Source organism: Carettochelys insculpta, chromosome 31 (assembly GCF_033958435.1).
Source record: "Carettochelys insculpta isolate YL-2023 chromosome 31, ASM3395843v1, whole genome shotgun sequence".
Lineage (NCBI taxonomy): Eukaryota > Metazoa > Chordata > Testudines > Carettochelyidae > Carettochelys > Carettochelys insculpta.
Genome location: NC_134167.1, coordinates 15,013,702 through 15,029,562, shown reverse-complemented (window position 1 = coordinate 15,029,562; position 15,861 = coordinate 15,013,702). Strand labels below are relative to the sequence as shown.

The 15,861-nt window shown below is 63.7% G+C and overlaps 1 protein-coding gene across 1 annotated transcript; it reads left to right on the top strand.

The window, feature by feature from the left end:
- The first annotated feature begins 470 nt into the window (after window positions 1-470).
- On the top strand, window positions 471-14,839 carry CIAO1 (cytosolic iron-sulfur assembly component 1). The gene is made up of 8 exons (XM_074981998.1): window positions 471-507; window positions 1,064-1,231; window positions 1,372-1,520; window positions 3,203-3,314; window positions 11,794-11,882; window positions 12,112-12,313; window positions 12,926-13,013; window positions 14,347-14,839. The coding sequence occupies exons 2-8, from the start codon at window positions 1,093-1,095 to the stop codon at window positions 14,585-14,587; spliced, it is 1,020 nt and encodes a 339-aa protein (XP_074838099.1). The 5' UTR covers window positions 471-507; window positions 1,064-1,092; the 3' UTR covers window positions 14,588-14,839.
- The last annotated feature ends 1,022 nt before the right edge of the window (window positions 14,840-15,861 follow it).

Here is a 15,861-nt window from a genome sequence, read left to right as displayed (position 1 = left end):
CCGAGCCGGGCCGGGAGCCGGGGGGGGGGAGGGGCGCAGGGGGGCCGGGCCGGGCCGGGCCGGGAGCCGGGGGGGGGAGGGGCGCAGGGGGTCCGAGCCGGGCCGGGAGCCGGGGGGGGAGGGGCGCAGGGGGTCCGAACCGGGCCGGGAGCCGGGGGGGGGAGGGGCGCAGGGGGTCCGAACCGGGCCGGAACCCGGGGGGGGCGGGGCTCAGAGTCCGAGCCGGGGGGGGAGGGGAGGAACGCGGCGGGTCGGGGCGACCCCGGGGGGAGGGGCGCAGGGTCCGGGCCGGGGGCCGGGGGCCGGGTGGGTCTCACCCCGCAGGTCGGGGCGCGCGGGCCGGGCAGGCTCCCCTCACAGTCCCCCCCACGGTCCGCACCCGTGGGCCCAAGAAGTGCCGGAGCCGGAGCCGCCGCCGAATGTCTCTTCCGCTTCCGCTTCCGCCTTACGTCACGGGCCGCGGGGCAGCCTGGGAGCGGGAGCGCGCGGGGGCGGTGCTGCGAGCGGGTAGCGTCGCTGGGGGGGCGGCCTGGAGCTGGAGGGGGGACGGTCCGGGGGCGCGATGGGGGGCGGCCTGGAGCGGCAGGGGGGGCGATGGGGGGCGGGGTGGGGGCTGGGGCAGGGGGAGTGGTCCGGGGGCGGGGGCGGGGGCAGGGGCGGGGGGGTGATGGGGGGGCGGCCTGGAGCGGCAGGGGGGGCGATGGGGGGCGGCCTGGAGCGGCAGGGGGGGCGATGGGGGGCGGTCCGGGAGCTGGGGGGGCGGGGGCAGGGGGGGCGATGGGGGGCGGCCTGGAGCGGGAGGGGGGGTGATGGGGGAGCGGTCCGGCGGCGGGGGGGGCGATGGGGACAGTGCGGGGGCGGGGGGGCGATGGGGGGGCGGCCTGGAGCGGCAGGGGGGGCGATGGGGGGTGGTCCGGGAGCTGGGGGGGCGGGGGCAGGGGCAGGGGCAGGGGGGGCGATGGAGGGTGGTCCGGGAGCTGGGGGGGCGGGGGCAGGGGCAGGGGGGTCCCAGCCAGCAGACGCCGGGTGCTGGGGCTGATCCCTGCCCCGCCTCGCTCTGCAGGAGGCTGCTCCGGACGCTGCTGGCCCGGCATGAAGGACTCCCTGTCGCTGCTGGCCCGGATCCCAGCCCACCCCGACTCCCGCTGCTGGTACCTGGCCTGGAACCCCGCCGGGACTCTGCTGGCCTCCTGCGGGGGCGACCGCAGCATCCGCATCTGGGGCAAGGAGGGTAGGGAACCGCAGGGCCTGGCCCTGCTGCGGGAGGGCGAAAGCCCGGCTGCCGGCCCGGCCTTGGCCGCGGCAGAGCTGGTTGAGGGGCCGAGAGGGGACCCCTGCTCAGCGCTCGCTGCTCTCTTCTCCCCGCCCCAGGGGATGGCTGGGTGTGCAAGGCCGTGCTGGGCGACGGGCACCAGAGGACCGTCCGGAAGGTGGCCTGGTCCCCGTGTGGGAATTACCTGGCTTCCGCCAGCTTCGATGCCACCACCTGCATTTGGAAGAAGAGCCAGGACGAGTTTGAGGTATGGCTTTTCCCCCAGGGCTGAGCGCAGGGGCTGCCTGTGGGAGCCAGCAATACCCTGAGTGCTCTGGTTTCTCTGGAGCCCAGCACGATGCCCCTGCCCCCCAGCTTTGCTCCTGCTGGTGCCGTGCCTGGTCCCAGATTGCTGTCTGTGTGTATCTCAGCGGTCACGCCCCCGTGGGGTGGCAGGCAGTGCTAGGCACAGCATTACTGCACTGAGAACCAGTGTCACTTAACCCGGAACCTTGCAAATTCAGCCAGTTCCATGCCAAGAGCTCTCTGAGGCATCAGTGCCATGCAGCAAACCCGAGGAGATGCTGCCTCCCTTACGCGCTTTCGACGGTAGCGAGGGCCATTGCAGTGAGCTCTCCCCACCGGTCAGTGTGACTGCCCTAGCCACTGGGTGGTGGGCCTTGCTCTGTCCTGCCTGTCAGAGCTCTTCCACTGTGGAGAACTAGTTATTGGAGCGGAGGCCCGAAGGTGGGTCTCCTGCCACCCAGATGGGTGCCCTGACCACCGGACCAGGTCCTGAGTATCTCGTACAAAGTGCTGTGGTACCTCTCCCTGGCACACCCCACCCCCACCCACCGCATGGGTGGGTCTCAGCCTTCCTCGCCTTTGCAGGCTCTGGAGGAGGGACGAGAGAGCTCGCACTGAGGCCTGTGGAACGCTTTTGGGTCGAACAAAATGTTTCGTCAGTTTCTGTTGACTTTGTGGTCAGTTGCTGAAACCTTGGTGGCTTCCTTGTCTGAGCTTCCAGTGTGTTGGAGCAGCAGCAGACTGTCCGTTGCCAGCATCACGCCCCTCTCCGGGACGGGTGCTGTCTGACAGACACTGCTCTGAGCTGTCCTCAGGCCAGTTTGACTTTGTCAGTGCCCTGGACAACCTGGAGTCTGTAGTTAGATATGGCCAACAGCCCGTCCCAGGGCTATCCCCAGCACCCCTCTGGGGTAGAGGCGCCAGACCAGGCAAACCCCAGCTCTGTCTAGCGCTGGATTCCATCGCTGACAGTAACGAGCTCCAGCTGTCCCTGCAGAAAGTGCAAAACCCGACAGGAGCAGCGGGGAGATGGTCTGACTCTCAGGGACTGTCTCACTCTGACCTCTCCTGACAACTGGACAAGCCCTGAAGCAGGACCGCTAAGCTCGTTCTTTGTGTAAATGCCCACGTTGTGCTAGAACTAGGCAATGCAGGTGGCCTCAGGGGTGTCTTGTCGCAGGCAGTTCCATGGCTGATCACTGGCAGGGTGAAACCACAGAGCCTTTCACCGCTGTCAACTCGTCCCCTTTTGGTTTCCTTGAGTGCTTGTTGGTTTAGTGAGCGAGAGCCTGTCAGGAGATCGATGGCTGGATAGAAATGGGAACATACATTCCTAAGGGTGCAGAATTTCCACTTCTGTGCTGGAGTCTTCCTCAGCCAACAGGTCGAATAGGTTTGTGGGGAGCTGGCCTGTGGGTGCAGTGGCTTACAGCAGGGGAATGCATCTTGCATGTAGAGCTGCATTAAGAGTTCCTGCTGAGCCCGTTGTGGGGCCATGGGGAGGAACACAGTGGGGCGATGCGCCTTCCCCTCTGGTGCTGACTTCCCTGGCCCAATGGGGCTGCTGGGAGGAGCACAGCGGGGTGAGACTTCTCCCCCTCTGACACTGGCTTACGCATTGAGAACCTTCTCTCCCTTGGACAGTGCGTGACCACCCTGGAGGGACATGAGAACGAGGTGAAATCTGTGTCCTGGGCCCCATCCGGCAGTCTCCTGGCCACCTGCAGCCGAGACAAGAGTGTCTGGGTCTGGGAAGGTGAGGAGAGCTGAGGGGCTGGAGGAGCTGGGTGGGATGGGTCTCAGGGCACTCAGGACCTCTGGCTTGGGGCGGAGTGCCCTCTCTTATCTGCCCCAATGTGCAGGGCCATGGGACACAGCACCTTCCTAATGATGCACCTAACAAAATCCGGGGGGGAGAGGGAGGGATGCTGAGCAGGGGAAGAGCAGGGAGGTGGTGCAGAGGGTTGGGATGAAGGAGTGTCAAGGCTCTGGCTGGTGATGTGCGCTGAGAATGACAAGTTTGGGGTTGTGGGTCTGCAGGTGTGGTACCGGTTATGGGCTGAGGGCTAGGACGCAGGAGGGGGTATAGAATCATAGAACACTAGAACTGGAAGGGACGTCAAGAGGTCATCGAGTCCAGTCTCCTGCCCTCTTGGCAGGACCAAACACCATCCAGATCATCCCCGATAGGTGTCTGTCTAACTTGCTCTTAAACATCTCCAGCAATGGAGATTCCACAACCTCCCTGGGCAATTTATTCCAGTGTTTAACCACCCTGACAGGAAGTTTTTCCTCATGTCCAACCTAAACCTCCCTTGCTGCTGTTGAAGCCCCTTGCTCCTTGTCCTGTCCTCAGAGGCCAAGGAGGACAATTTTTCTCCCTCCTCCTTGTAACCCTCTTTGAGGTACTTGAAAACCACTATCATGTCCCCTCTAAATCTTTTCTTACCTAAACTAAACAAGTCTTCCCTCATAGCTCATGTTCTCCAGAGAGCATGTTCTCATGTTCTCTCAATCATCCCTGGTGCTCTTCTCTGGATCATCTCCAATTTCTCTACCTCTTTCTTGAAATGCGGTGCCCAGAACTGGACACAATACTCCTGCTGAGGCCTAATGAGTTTCTGAGTAGAGCGGAAGAATGACTTCTCGTGTCTTGATCACAACACACCTGTTATGCATCCCAGAATCATGTTTGCTTTTTTGGCAACATGTTGACTCATATTTAGCTTGTGGTTTCTATCCCTTTCCACAAATCCCTCTCTGCAGTACTCCTTCCTAGACAGTCGCTTCCCATTCTATATGTATGAAGCTCATTGTTTCTTCATAAGTGCAGCACTTTGCGTTTGTCCTTATTCAGCTTCATCCTGTTTACCTCAGACCATTTCTGCAGTTTGTCCAGATCATTGTGAATTATGACCCTGTCCTTCAAAGCAGTTGCAACCCCTCCCAGCTTGGTATCATCTGCAAACTTAATAAGCAAACGCTGTATGCCAATATCTAAATAGTTGATGAAGATATTGAAAAGAACTGGTTCCAAAACAGATCCCTGCAGAACCCCCCTTGTTATGCCCTTCCAGTGTGACATTAATAACTACTCTCTGAGTACGGTTATCCAGCTAGTTATGCATCCACCTTAGAGTGGCCCCATCTATGTTGTATTTGCTTAGTTTATTGATAAGAAGATCATGCAAAACCATGTCAAATGTATTACTAAAGTCCAGGTACACCACATCCACCGCCTCTCCCTTATCCACAAGACTTGGTATCCTGTCAAAAAAAAAAAAAAAGAAAGCTGTCAGATTGGTCTGGCATGAGTTGCTCTTCACACATCCACGCCGGCTGTTAGCTATTACTTTATTTTCATCCAAATGTTTTCAGATTAATTCCTTAATTATTTACTCCATTATCTTTCCTGGCGCAGAAGTTAAACTGACTGGTCTGCAGTTTCCTGGGTTGTTCTTTTTTCCCCTTTTATAGATGGGCACTGTGTTTGCCCTTTTCCAGTCTTTTGGATTCTCTCCTGACTTCCATGACTTTTCAAAGATGAGCTAAAACCTCAGAAACCTCCTCTGTCAGCTCCTTAAGTATTCTAGGATGCATTCCATCAGGCCTGGTGACTTGAAGACGTCTAATTTTTCTAAGTAATTTTTAACTTGTTCTTTATGTATTTTATTCTCTAAAGCTACACCCTTCCCCCTAACATGTATTATGTTAGGCTTTTCTTCATCAGCCTTCTTGGTGAAGACCGAAACAAAGAAGTCATTAAGCACCTTCACCATTTCCAAGTTTCCTGATATTGTTTCTCCCTCCTCACTGAGCAGTGGGCCTACCCTGTCCTTGGTCTTCCTCTTGCTTCTAATATATTTATAGAACATTGTCTTGTTTTCGTTTATGTCTCTAGCTAATATGAGCGCGTTCTGTGCCTTGGCCTTTCTAATCTTGCCCCTGCATACGAGCATTGTTTGCTTATATACATTTTTTGTAATGTCTCCTAATTTCCACTTTTTATGTGACTCCTTTCTGATTTTGAGATCATACAAGATCTCCTGGCTAAGCCCAGGCGGTCTTACCAGACTTTCTAGCTTTCCTGTGCAGTGGTCTATCTTGCTTTTGGGCCCTTAATAATGTCCCTTTGAAAAACTGCCAACTCTCTTCAGTTGTTTTTTCTCTTAATCCTGCTTCCCATGGGACCTTACCTACCCGCTCTCTGAGTTTACCAAAATTTGCTTTCCTGAAATCCATTGTCTCTATTTTGCTGCTTTCCCTTTCACTGTTGCTTGGAACCATGAACTCTATGATGTCATGTTCACTTTCTCCCAAGCTACCTACCACTTTTAAGTGGGGGCTGGGTGCCAACTCTGGGCTGGCGTGAAGGAGGGGGTACCGGCTCTGGTGGGGCTTGGGGTGCAGGAGGTGGTACTGGTTCTGGATTGGGGGTTGGGGCGCAGGAGGGGGTTCGAGTTCTGGGTTGGGGGCTGGGCACAGGAGGAGGTATGGGCTCTGGGTGGGGCTCAGGAGTGGGTACCACCTCTGGGTTGGGAGCAGGAGGGGGTTCGAGCTCTGGGTTGGGGTGCAGGGGGGTACAGTTGGAGGTTGGGTGTGGGAGAGGATACAGGCTCTGGCTTGGGGGTTAGGGTGTAGGAGAGGATACAGGCTCTTGGTTGGGGGGCTGGCCATGGGAAGAGGGTACAGGTTCTGGATTGGGGTTGGGGTACATGTGGGGATAAGGAGTCTGGGCTGGGGGTTGGGGTGCAGTCTCTGGGGTGGGTGTGGGGGGGAACGGGCTCTGGGCTGGGGGTTGGGGCATGGGAGGGGGTATGGTCCCTGGGGTGGGTGCGGGCGGGGGAACAGGCTCTGGGCTGGACAGGGAGCGGGGGCTCATGTTAGGTCGGGGGATGGTACTTACTTTAGCAGCTCACTGCTGGGGCTTGCAAGGAGGGGCTCTTCCACTCGGCCGGCCGTGGCAGCTCCATGCTGGGATCAGCAATGAGGTCTCCCCACTGCCGGCCGTGGCAGCTCCGTGTCGGGAATGGCGGGGATATCTTCCCCCTCTGCTGACCATGGCATCTCCATGCTGGGAGTGGTGGTGAGGGCTGAAATACGACGGGGTTTCTGGGCCCAGCTAGAGAAATCTATTGAGGGTAACTTTGCTTAAAACCAGGCCACTTACAGCCCCAGGCTGGGATTTCCTTCTTGCTAAGGGACATCCCACCAACCACAACAGCACCTCTGCTTGCTGGAAGCCACACAAGCAAACCCACAGACTTCTCGGCTGCTGCACCAGCCCAGCCCAACAACCTCCAACTTCAGGTGTGGGGCTCTTAAATCCGTTTCACCAAAAACCTCACAGATTGTTCCAAGCCCCAGTCCCTGGTCAATATATACCTGGATCATACCCAGACAACACACTCCCCGACCTTTAGATCAAAATATCTAAAGAGTTCTTTAAAAAAAAGAAGGAACAGGTGTGGAGAGAAGTGTTGAAGGAATATTTGCATGCAGCAAGAATAACCCCTGAAGCAGGCCAGCGATGGTGCTTGCTGGTTCTAGAGAATTCATTTCAGGTTTCAGCGGTTCAGTCACTGGGGCCACAGGCTGGGACATGGACCCTGGGAGACCAAAAGACAAAGGATCCAAGATGGACTCTGCGAAGTCCACGCCATCCTTTATGTTCTTGCGCTCAGGGACAAAGCCCTTTGCTCTTCCCATGGGCCCTGGAGGGTCTGCTCCCACCTGACCCAGGTGGGCAAACTGCCGTTGGATGAGTCCCAGGGGCCGGTCACCAATTTCTGAACTGGACCTGGTCCTTTGGTTCAGTCCCGGGCACCTGACCACTGGGCTGCGTCCCACGGACACGCCCCAAGCACTGGGGAGGTGGATTTGAGAGCCTGAGCCTTTGTTTACAGGCCACTTGTCCTGGCTGGGGCTGAGCTCGCACCTCCCATTGTGATGCTCAGCACCGGCACGTTTTCGGACACAGCCACAGAGCTAAAATCTGTAACTACCCACGCCCATGGCACAGCCGTGAGCAGCACACACAGCTTCAGGGCATCCTCAGCTTTCATTGGACACCTCCACAGCCCCCTGAGACAATGCTGGGGCCCACTAGATACACTGGACACACACAGTGACATCCATAAACAGTATAATAGTCCAGTCATGTCACAAGGGCTCCCGCCTGCCAGCCATGGCAGCTGGGTGCTCCGAGCGGTGGGGAGGGCTCCCCTGTCGCCGTGGCAGCTGTGTGCCGGGAGTGGTGGGGAGGTCTCCCCCTGTCGCCGTGGCAGCTGTGTGCCGGGAGTGGTGGGGAGGGCTCCCCCTGTTGCCATGGCAGCTGTGTGCCGGGAGTGGTGGGGAGGGCTCCCCTGTCACCGTGGCAGCTGGGTGCTCCGAGCGGTGGGGAGGGCTCCCCCTGTCGCTGTGGCAGCTGGGTGCCGGGAGTGGTGGGGAGGGCTCCCCTGTCGCCGTGGCAGCTGTGTGCCGGGAGTGGTGGGGAGGGCTCCCCCTGTCGCTGTGGCAGCTGGGTGCCGGGAGTGGTGGGGAGGGCTCCCCTGTCACCGTGGCAGCTGGGTGCTCCGAGCGGTGGGGAGGGCTCCCCTGTCACCGTGGCAGCTGTGTGCCGGGAGTGGTGGGGAGGGCTCCCCTGTCACCGTGGCAGCTGTGTGCCAGGAGTGGTGGGGAGGGCTCCCCTGTCACCGTGGCAGCTGGGTGCTCCGAGCGGTGGGGAGGGCTCCCCTGTCGCCGTGGCAGCTGTGTGCCGGGAGTGGTGGGGAGGGCTCCCCTGTCGCCGTGGCAGCTGTGTGCCGGGAGTGGTGGGGAGGGCTCCCCTGTCATCGTGGCAGCTGGGTGCTCCGAGCGGTGGGGAGGGCTCCCCTGTCGCCGTGGCAGCTGTGTGCCGGGAGTGGTGGGGAGGGCTCCCCCTGTCGCTGTGGCAGCTGGGTGCTCCGAGCGGTGGGGAGGGCTCCCCTGTCGCCGTGGCAGCTGTGTGCCGGGAGTGGTGGGGAGGGCTCCCCTGTCGCCGTGGCAGCTGTGTGCCGGGAGTGGTGGGGAGGGCTCCCCCTGTCGCTGTGGCAGCTGTGTGCCGGGAGTGGTGGGGAGGGCTCCCCCTGTCGCCGTGGCAGCTGGGTGCTCCGAGCGGTGGGGAGGGCTCCCCTGTCGCCGTGGCAGCTGTGTGCCGGGAGTGGTGGGGAGGGCTCCCCTGTCATCGTGGCAGCTGGGTGCTCCGAGCGGTGGGGAGGGCTCCCCTGTCGCCGTGGCAGCTGTGTGCCGGGAGTGGTGGGGAGGGCTCCCCCTGTCGCTGTGGCAGCTGGGTGCTCCGAGCGGTGGGGAGGGCTCCCCTGTCGCCGTGGCAGCTGTGTGCCGGGAGTGGTGGGGAGGGCTCCCCTGTCGCCGTGGCAGCTGTGTGCCGGGAGTGGTGGGGAGGGCTCCCCCTGTCGCTGTGGCAGCTGTGTGCCGGGAGTGGTGGGGAGGGCTCCCCCTGTCGCCGTGGCAGCTGGGTGCTCCGAGCGGTGGGGAGGGCTCCCCTGTCGCCGTGGCAGCTGTGTGCCGGGAGTGGTGGGGAGGGCTCCCCCTGTCGCTGTGGCAGCTGTGTGCCGGGAGTGGTGGGGAGGGCTCCCCTGTCACCGTGGCAGCTGGGTGCTCCGAGCGGTGGGGAGGGCTCCCCTGTCACCGTGGCAGCTGTGTGCCGGGAGTGGTGGGGAGGGCTCCCCCTGTCGCTGTGGCAGCTGTGTGCCGGGAGTGGTGGGGAGGGCTCCCCTGTCGCCGTGGCAGCTGTGTGCCGGGAGTGGTGGGGAGGGCTCCCCCTGTCGCCGTGGCAGCTGTGTGCCGGGAGTGGTGGGCAGGGCTCCCCTGTCGCCGTGGCAGCTGTGTGCCGGGAGTGGTGGGCAGGGCTCCCCTGTCGCCGTGGCAGCTGGGTGCTCCGAGCGGTGGGGAGGGCTCCCCTGTCGCCGTGGCAGCTGTGTGCCGGGAGTGGTGGGGAGGGCTCCCCCTGTCGCTGTGGCAGCTGGGTGCTCCGAGCGGTGGGGAGGGCTCCCCTGTCGCCGTGGCAGCTGTGTGCCGGGAGTGGTGGGGAGGGCTCCCCTGTCGCCGTGGCAGCTGTGTGCCGGGAGTGGTGGGGAGGGCTCCCCCTGTCGCTGTGGCAGCTGTGTGCCGGGAGTGGTGGGGAGGGCTCCCCCTGTCGCCGTGGCAGCTGGGTGCTCCGAGCGGTGGGGAGGGCTCCCCTGTCGCCGTGGCAGCTGTGTGCCGGGAGTGGTGGGGAGGGCTCCCCCTGTCGCTGTGGCAGCTGTGTGCCGGGAGTGGTGGGGAGGGCTCCCCTGTCACCGTGGCAGCTGGGTGCTCCGAGCGGTGGGGAGGGCTCCCCTGTCACCGTGGCAGCTGTGTGCCGGGAGTGGTGGGGAGGGCTCCCCCTGTCGCTGTGGCAGCTGTGTGCCGGGAGTGGTGGGGAGGGCTCCCCTGTCGCCGTGGCAGCTGTGTGCCGGGAGTGGTGGGGAGGGCTCCCCCTGTCGCCGTGGCAGCTGTGTGCCGGGAGTGGTGGGCAGGGCTCCCCTGTCGCCGTGGCAGCTGTGTGCCGGGAGTGGTGGGCAGGGCTCCCCTGTCGCCGTGGCAGCTGTGTGCCGGGAGTGGTGGGCAGGGCTCCCCTGTCGCCGTGGCAGCTGTGTGCCGGGAGTGGTGGGCAGGGCTCCCCCTGTCGCTGTGGCAGCTGTGTGCCGGGAGTGGTGGGCAGGGCTCCCCTGTCGCTGTGGCAGCTGTGTGCCGGGAGTGGTGGGGAGGGGTCCCCCTGTCGCTGTGGCAGCTGTGTGCCGGGAGTGGTGGGGAGGGCTCCCCCTGTCGCTGTGGCAGCTGTGTGCCGGGAGTGGTGGGGAGGGCTCCCCCTGTCGCCGTGGCAGCTGTGTGCCGGGAGTGGTGGGGAGGGCTCCCCCTGTCGCCGTGGCAGCTGTGTGCCGGGAGTGGTGGGGAGGGCTCCCCCTGTCGCCGTGGCAGCTGTGTGCCGGGAGTGGTGGGGAGGGCTCCCCTGTCGCCGTGGCAGCTGTGTGCCGGGAGTGGTGGGGAGGGCTCCCCCTGTCGCCGTGGCAGCTGTGTGCCGGGAGTGGTGGGGAGGGCTCCCCTGTCGCCGTGGCAGCTGTGTGCCGGGAGTGGTGGGGAGGGCTCCCCCTGTCGCCGTGGCAGCTGTGTGCCGGGAGTGGTGGGGAGGGCTCCCCCTGTCGCCGTGGCAGCTGTGTGCCGGGAGTGGTGGGGAGGGCTCCCCTGTCGCCGTGGCAGCTGTGTGCCGGGAGTGGTGGGGAGGGCTCCCCCTGTCGCCGTGGCAGCTGTGTGCCGGGAGTGGTGGGGAGGGCTCCCCTGTCGCCGTGGCAGCTGGGTGCTCCGAGCGGTGGGGAGGGCTCCCCTCCGTCACCATGGCAGCTTGTGGGCTTGGGGCAGGTGATCTCTGCTGCAGCCCTGAGCCCCTGCTGGGGCCTGGCCATGCAGCTTCTGGGGACCCTGCTGCGGACAGAGGCTCCCCTTGTTAGTGCCTCCCCCTGCCGACGGGAGCCTTGCTCCTGGTGGGTGGGCGTCGGCTCTGTCACACCCCAGCCTTTCAGCCATTCCAGCCCCTTCCTCTGGGCTTCGCCGCGCAGGCTGGCAGGTCCCCCCGTCCTGTGGCACAGTTCCAGCTTGGCCCCGGCTGCTGACAGATGAGGGAGGGTCCCCCACAGCTGGCTGCCTCCCCAGGGCCAGGAGCCCAGCGGTCCCAACCCCCCTGCCCCAAGTGGCTGTGCCAGGCTGGGTGCTCCCCTGCCTGTCTGACAGGCACCAGGGGCTCGGTGGTTTCCCGTGCGTGCTCAGGAAGGGGTGTGCAGAGACCCGACCCTGGCCTTACATGGCAGGCCCCCTCCCTGCTGCTGGCTGTTCCTGCTTGGATCTCGGTCCGTTACTCCGCAAGGCTGGCTGTATGTAGGTCAGGCAGCGGGCGCCGCAAGCTGTCCGGAGCAGCCTGCCGTGGGCGGGCAGGCGGGGTAGCGAGTGTCAGGTCTCAGACACAAGGTTCTCTCTCTCCTCCCAGTGGGCGCTGGGACTCAGGCTGAGCCGGTGGGAGAGGGTCAGGCAAGAGGCGTGGGTCGCCCAGGGGGTCTGGCGGCGGGGGGAGACGGCTGCCCTTGGGCAGGCTGCAGCAGGTCCATTGCAGGAGTCTGGGGGGGCAGAGGCCCTGGCCGCGTGTCCGTGTTCACTCACAGCCCTTCTCTCTCTCTCTCTCTCAGTGGACGAAGAGGACGAATACGAGTGTGTGAGTGTCCTGAATGCCCACACACAGGACGTCAAGCATGTGGTCTGGCACCCCAGCCAGGAGGTGAGGGCCGGGGACGCCTGCTCTTCAGGGCACAGGCTGGACGTTTGTGGGGCAGCCCATGGTGGGGGAGGAGCCTGGTTCCCTTCGGCCCCAGCAACGGAGGGCAGCGGCGGGAGGCTCTGCCATTGGGGGAAGCCAGGGGACGTGTGGCTGTATGTGACAGAGCCACAGCCCTGTCCCAGCCCTGGTTCTGGCTTTGCTGCGCACTGGCCGCTCCCTTGCCCCACAGCTGCTGGCATCCGCCAGCTACGATGACACGGTGAAGCTGTACCGCGAGGAGGAGGACGACTGGGTGTGCTGTGCCACGCTGGAGGGCCACGAGTCCACCGTGTGGAGCCTGGCCTTTGACCAGAGCGGGGAGCGCCTGGCCTCCTGCAGCGACGACAGGACCGTGCGCATCTGGCGCCAGTACAAACCAGGCAATGAGCAAGGTGAGCGGGGCAGAGGCCTGTCAGAATCCCAGGGCTGGAAGGGACCTCAGGTCATCCAGTCCAGCCCCCTGCTTCAAGCAGGATCAACCCCACTAAGTCATCCCAGCCAGGAGGTGCAGGGGTGTGCCCCGGGTTCCACGAGGGGCAGGGGAGAGCAGGACGCTCGCCACCTTGGGCCTTGCTCTGACCACTAGGCGCGTGCCCCTTCCGAGGGAGCCTGGGGCGGGCTGAGAGCAGCCGGGGAAATAGCCCTAACTAGCCTGCCACGCAGCTCGGGAAGGGGCTGCACCAGCTTCCCCGGCAAAGGGAACCCCCAGCCTCTGCAGCACAGAGACAGGCCCTGCTGGCGCCAGGCCTCCCCTGCGGAGCAGCTGCCTGGGCACTGGCATGGAGCTTGCTGCCTGCCTTGTGCCTTGCAGTCACAGGTGCCTCCTGGCTGCTGCAGCCCGCCCCTGGCGTTCACTCTGAGCCCAGGCGCGCTCTCCCTGGGGGCCAGGCCTCCACACAGCGCTAGGGGCACTCAGCATCCCCCCCGGCCTGGGAGCCAGTGCTGCTCGTACCCTGGGCCTGTGCTCTGCGGAGCTCTTCTGACCCTGCTCTGCTGTGTCACAGGGGTGGTCTGCAGCGATGCTGAGCCCAGCTGGAAATGCATCTGCACCCTCTCTGGCTTCCACAGCAGGCCCATTTACGACGTGGCGTGGTGAGCCGCTCGCGCTCGGTGGGGCCCCGGGCCAGGGCTGGGGCTGGGCCTCCCCCGCGCTGGAGTGTGATGGGAACCGCGGGGACGACAGCGCGCAGCTCTGGGAAGTTCCCCTCTGCCAGCTGAAGGGCCCAGCTGGGGCCGTGGCACCAAGCCGTGCTGAGTGCTGGAGGCCAGGGGCAGGGCAGGAAGGTCAGCTGGGTCTCGCGGCTCTGACTTGGTGCAAGGCAGAGACCCCTGTTTGCGCTTGGGGAATTCTGCACCACTGCAGACTGGGAGCTGCAGGGCTGGTGCAGGCAGCCGGCCGAGGTTCCTGGCTTCGTCAGCCCTGCTCGCTCCCAGGTTGCGGCTGGGCCCTGCAGGGAAAGGTGGGAGCAACAGCCCCTTTTGGGAAGGAGGGGAGCAGAGGCCCTGCCCCCAGCTGTTCTGGGCAAGGCAGGACCTTTAAACCCTGTCCCTCTGCTGTCAGCAGGTAGGCAGGGGTTGTGCGCACCTGGTGGGACAGTAACCAAGCTGCACTGAGCAGAGCCTGTGGCTGAGCTCTGGGGGAAGCGGGGACACCCCTTGGCTGGGTTTTTGGGGGCGAGGGAGTCTAGGACATTGGCACCACGGGAGGTTTAGGTCAGACGTTAGAAAGACCTTCCTGGCAGGGCGGTGAGGCGCTGGCGTAAATTGCTGGAGGAGGTTGTGGAATCTCCATCCTCAGAGACATTTGAGAGCAGGTCAGACACACCTGTCAGGGACGGGCTGCAGCTGGTGCCTGGTCCCACGATCAGGGCAGGGGACAGGACTTGGTGACCTCTCCAGGTCCCTTCTTGGTCTAAGTCCTTGTGGCTGAGATCGAGTGCAGTGGCTGTGCTGGGGTCGCACCAGGACCCAGCATTCACCCCCCACAGCCCCGTTCTGGAAACTTGCCCTGTGGAGCTTAGAGGAGACCCAGGAGCCAAGGGGCAGGTGGTGCCAGCTGGCAGGGGGCCTGGCCAGACGAAAGCAGCTCAGTTCACCTAGGCTAGGCTGGGCTGGGGGTCTCAGTCAGTCCGTGCTAGGGGTTGCCGGCAGCAGCTGAATTGGCCCCGGGCGTTGTGGCAGGCCCGTGGCGAGAGTGCCCCCAAGCCGGGTCCGAGAGGTGGAACCCTGGGGTGCCCCGTCTCTGCAAGGGGCTCGGGGAAGCACACGCCCTCAGCAGGAGAAGGGCTGAGGCCAGACCACTGCAGGCTCCGCTGCCCGGCAGCCCTGCTCCCCAGGGTGGGTGGGCTGGCGCCAGCTGGCAAGGCCGGGCAGGGGGCCTGCTGCAGCAGCCGCCCCAGCTCCGGGCCTGCTCCGTTTGCTGCAGGTGCCGCCTGACGGGAGCGCTGGCTACGGCCTGCGGCGATGACGCCATCCGCGTGTTTGAGGAGGAGCCGCTCTCGGATCCCCAGCAGCCCACCTTTGCGCTCACCGCCCACGTGCCCCGGGCTCACGCCCAGGACGTGAACTGCGTGGCCTGGAACCCCAAGGAGCTGGGGCTGCTGGCCTCCTGCAGCGACGATGGAGAAGTGGCCTTCTGGGCGTACCAGCGGGCAGAGGGCTGCTGAGCCCCCGCACGGCTCCGGGGGCAGCAGCTCAGGACGGATGCCAGCAGTCCCTGGCCTGCAGCAGGGCAGAGCAGCCCCCTGCCCCGCGCCTCCCGGCAGGGGAGGAGCAGGATGAGGGCTGGGAGAGCAGCTCGCTGGGGGCTGCTCCACCCCAGAGGCTGGGGAGGGGAGGGGAGGCGGCCTGAGGCCCTGTGACGCTGTGGGACTCCGGCGCTAATAAATAACCCTGGGCCACTTCCCCCCTCCCGAGCTGTGGTGCTGCTTTGTTCCCCGGCCTCAGCCCCTCCCCCCGGCCGCAAGAGGGCTCAGGAGCAGGGGGAGGGGAACCCCAGCACTAACTTCTCTGCAGGGCGGCTGCACGTGGCTGTGGGGGGACCCCGCAGCACTAACCTCTCCGCAGCATTCATGGGAGAGGGGAGGAGGCCCTGGAAATGGCCCAAGCCTCAGCCTGGTTCCTAGAGGGACAGGAGCCAGCGCGGCCTTGCTGCTGGAGAAGGGGCAGCTCGGTGCTGCGCTGCTGCAGGCTGTCCCGGGCCCTGGGAGTGATGGGCCGCACCCATTGCCCTGGCCAGGACAGTGCCATGGTGGAACTCCCTGGGGACAGAGCAGCCAGCACGGCCCCCTCCTGGGGGCTCTTGGCTATGCTGGGGGCTGGGCTGTGTACACCACCTCCAGGGCACCGTCCCTGTTACGCTGCAGGGGAGGGAGCTGGCTGGAGCTCAGAGCCAGCTGCAGGCAGCAGTTAACTCTTCCCCTGGTTAACAGCACCACTAATGCCGCTGTAAGCAGGCAGAGGTTCCCCTCCCCCTGCAGGGTAGGGCCAGGCCCTGGGCACCCACAGGCAGGCTGCAGCAGCTGGCGGGGAGCAGGGCTGTAGTGGTGGTAACCACACAAATTTCTTTATCCCATCCACACTCAGGGACACACACACCTTCACCCAGGTCCTAGCGCTCAGGGCGTAATTCCCTGCAGGGCTGCAGGGTCTGTGCCACTGACAAAGCCTTACACAGCAACAGTCTTATTCTCGATTTAGTCACAAGTACCGAGAAAGCAGAGCAGATGCTGAGCACACACTGTCGTGCTCACCAGTCCTGAGACGGCAGCAGCCATCCCACTGGGACAGACGACGTCACACTGGTTGCTGGTTCCTGCACCTCCGTGGCTACGTCTACACGTGCACCCAACTTCGAAATAGCTTATTTCGATGTTGCGACATCGAAATAGGCTATTTCGATGAATAACGTCTCCACGTCCTCCAGGGCTGGCAACGTCGA

What these genes read in the sequence shown, in the direction of transcription:
- CIAO1 (XM_074981998.1), top strand. Translation starts at nt 1,093, where the DNA reads ATGAAGGACTCCCTGTCGCTGCTGGCCCGGATCCCAGCCCACCCCGAC. An exon ending in TCTGGCACCCCAGCCAGGAG is followed by an intron (nt 11,883 to 12,111) that starts GTGAGGGCCGGG and finishes CTTGCCCCACAG; the next exon opens with CTGCTGGCATCCGCCAGCTA. An exon ending in CAAACCAGGCAATGAGCAAG is followed by an intron (nt 12,314 to 12,925) that starts GTGAGCGGGGCA and finishes GCTGTGTCACAG; the next exon opens with GGGTGGTCTGCAGCGATGCT.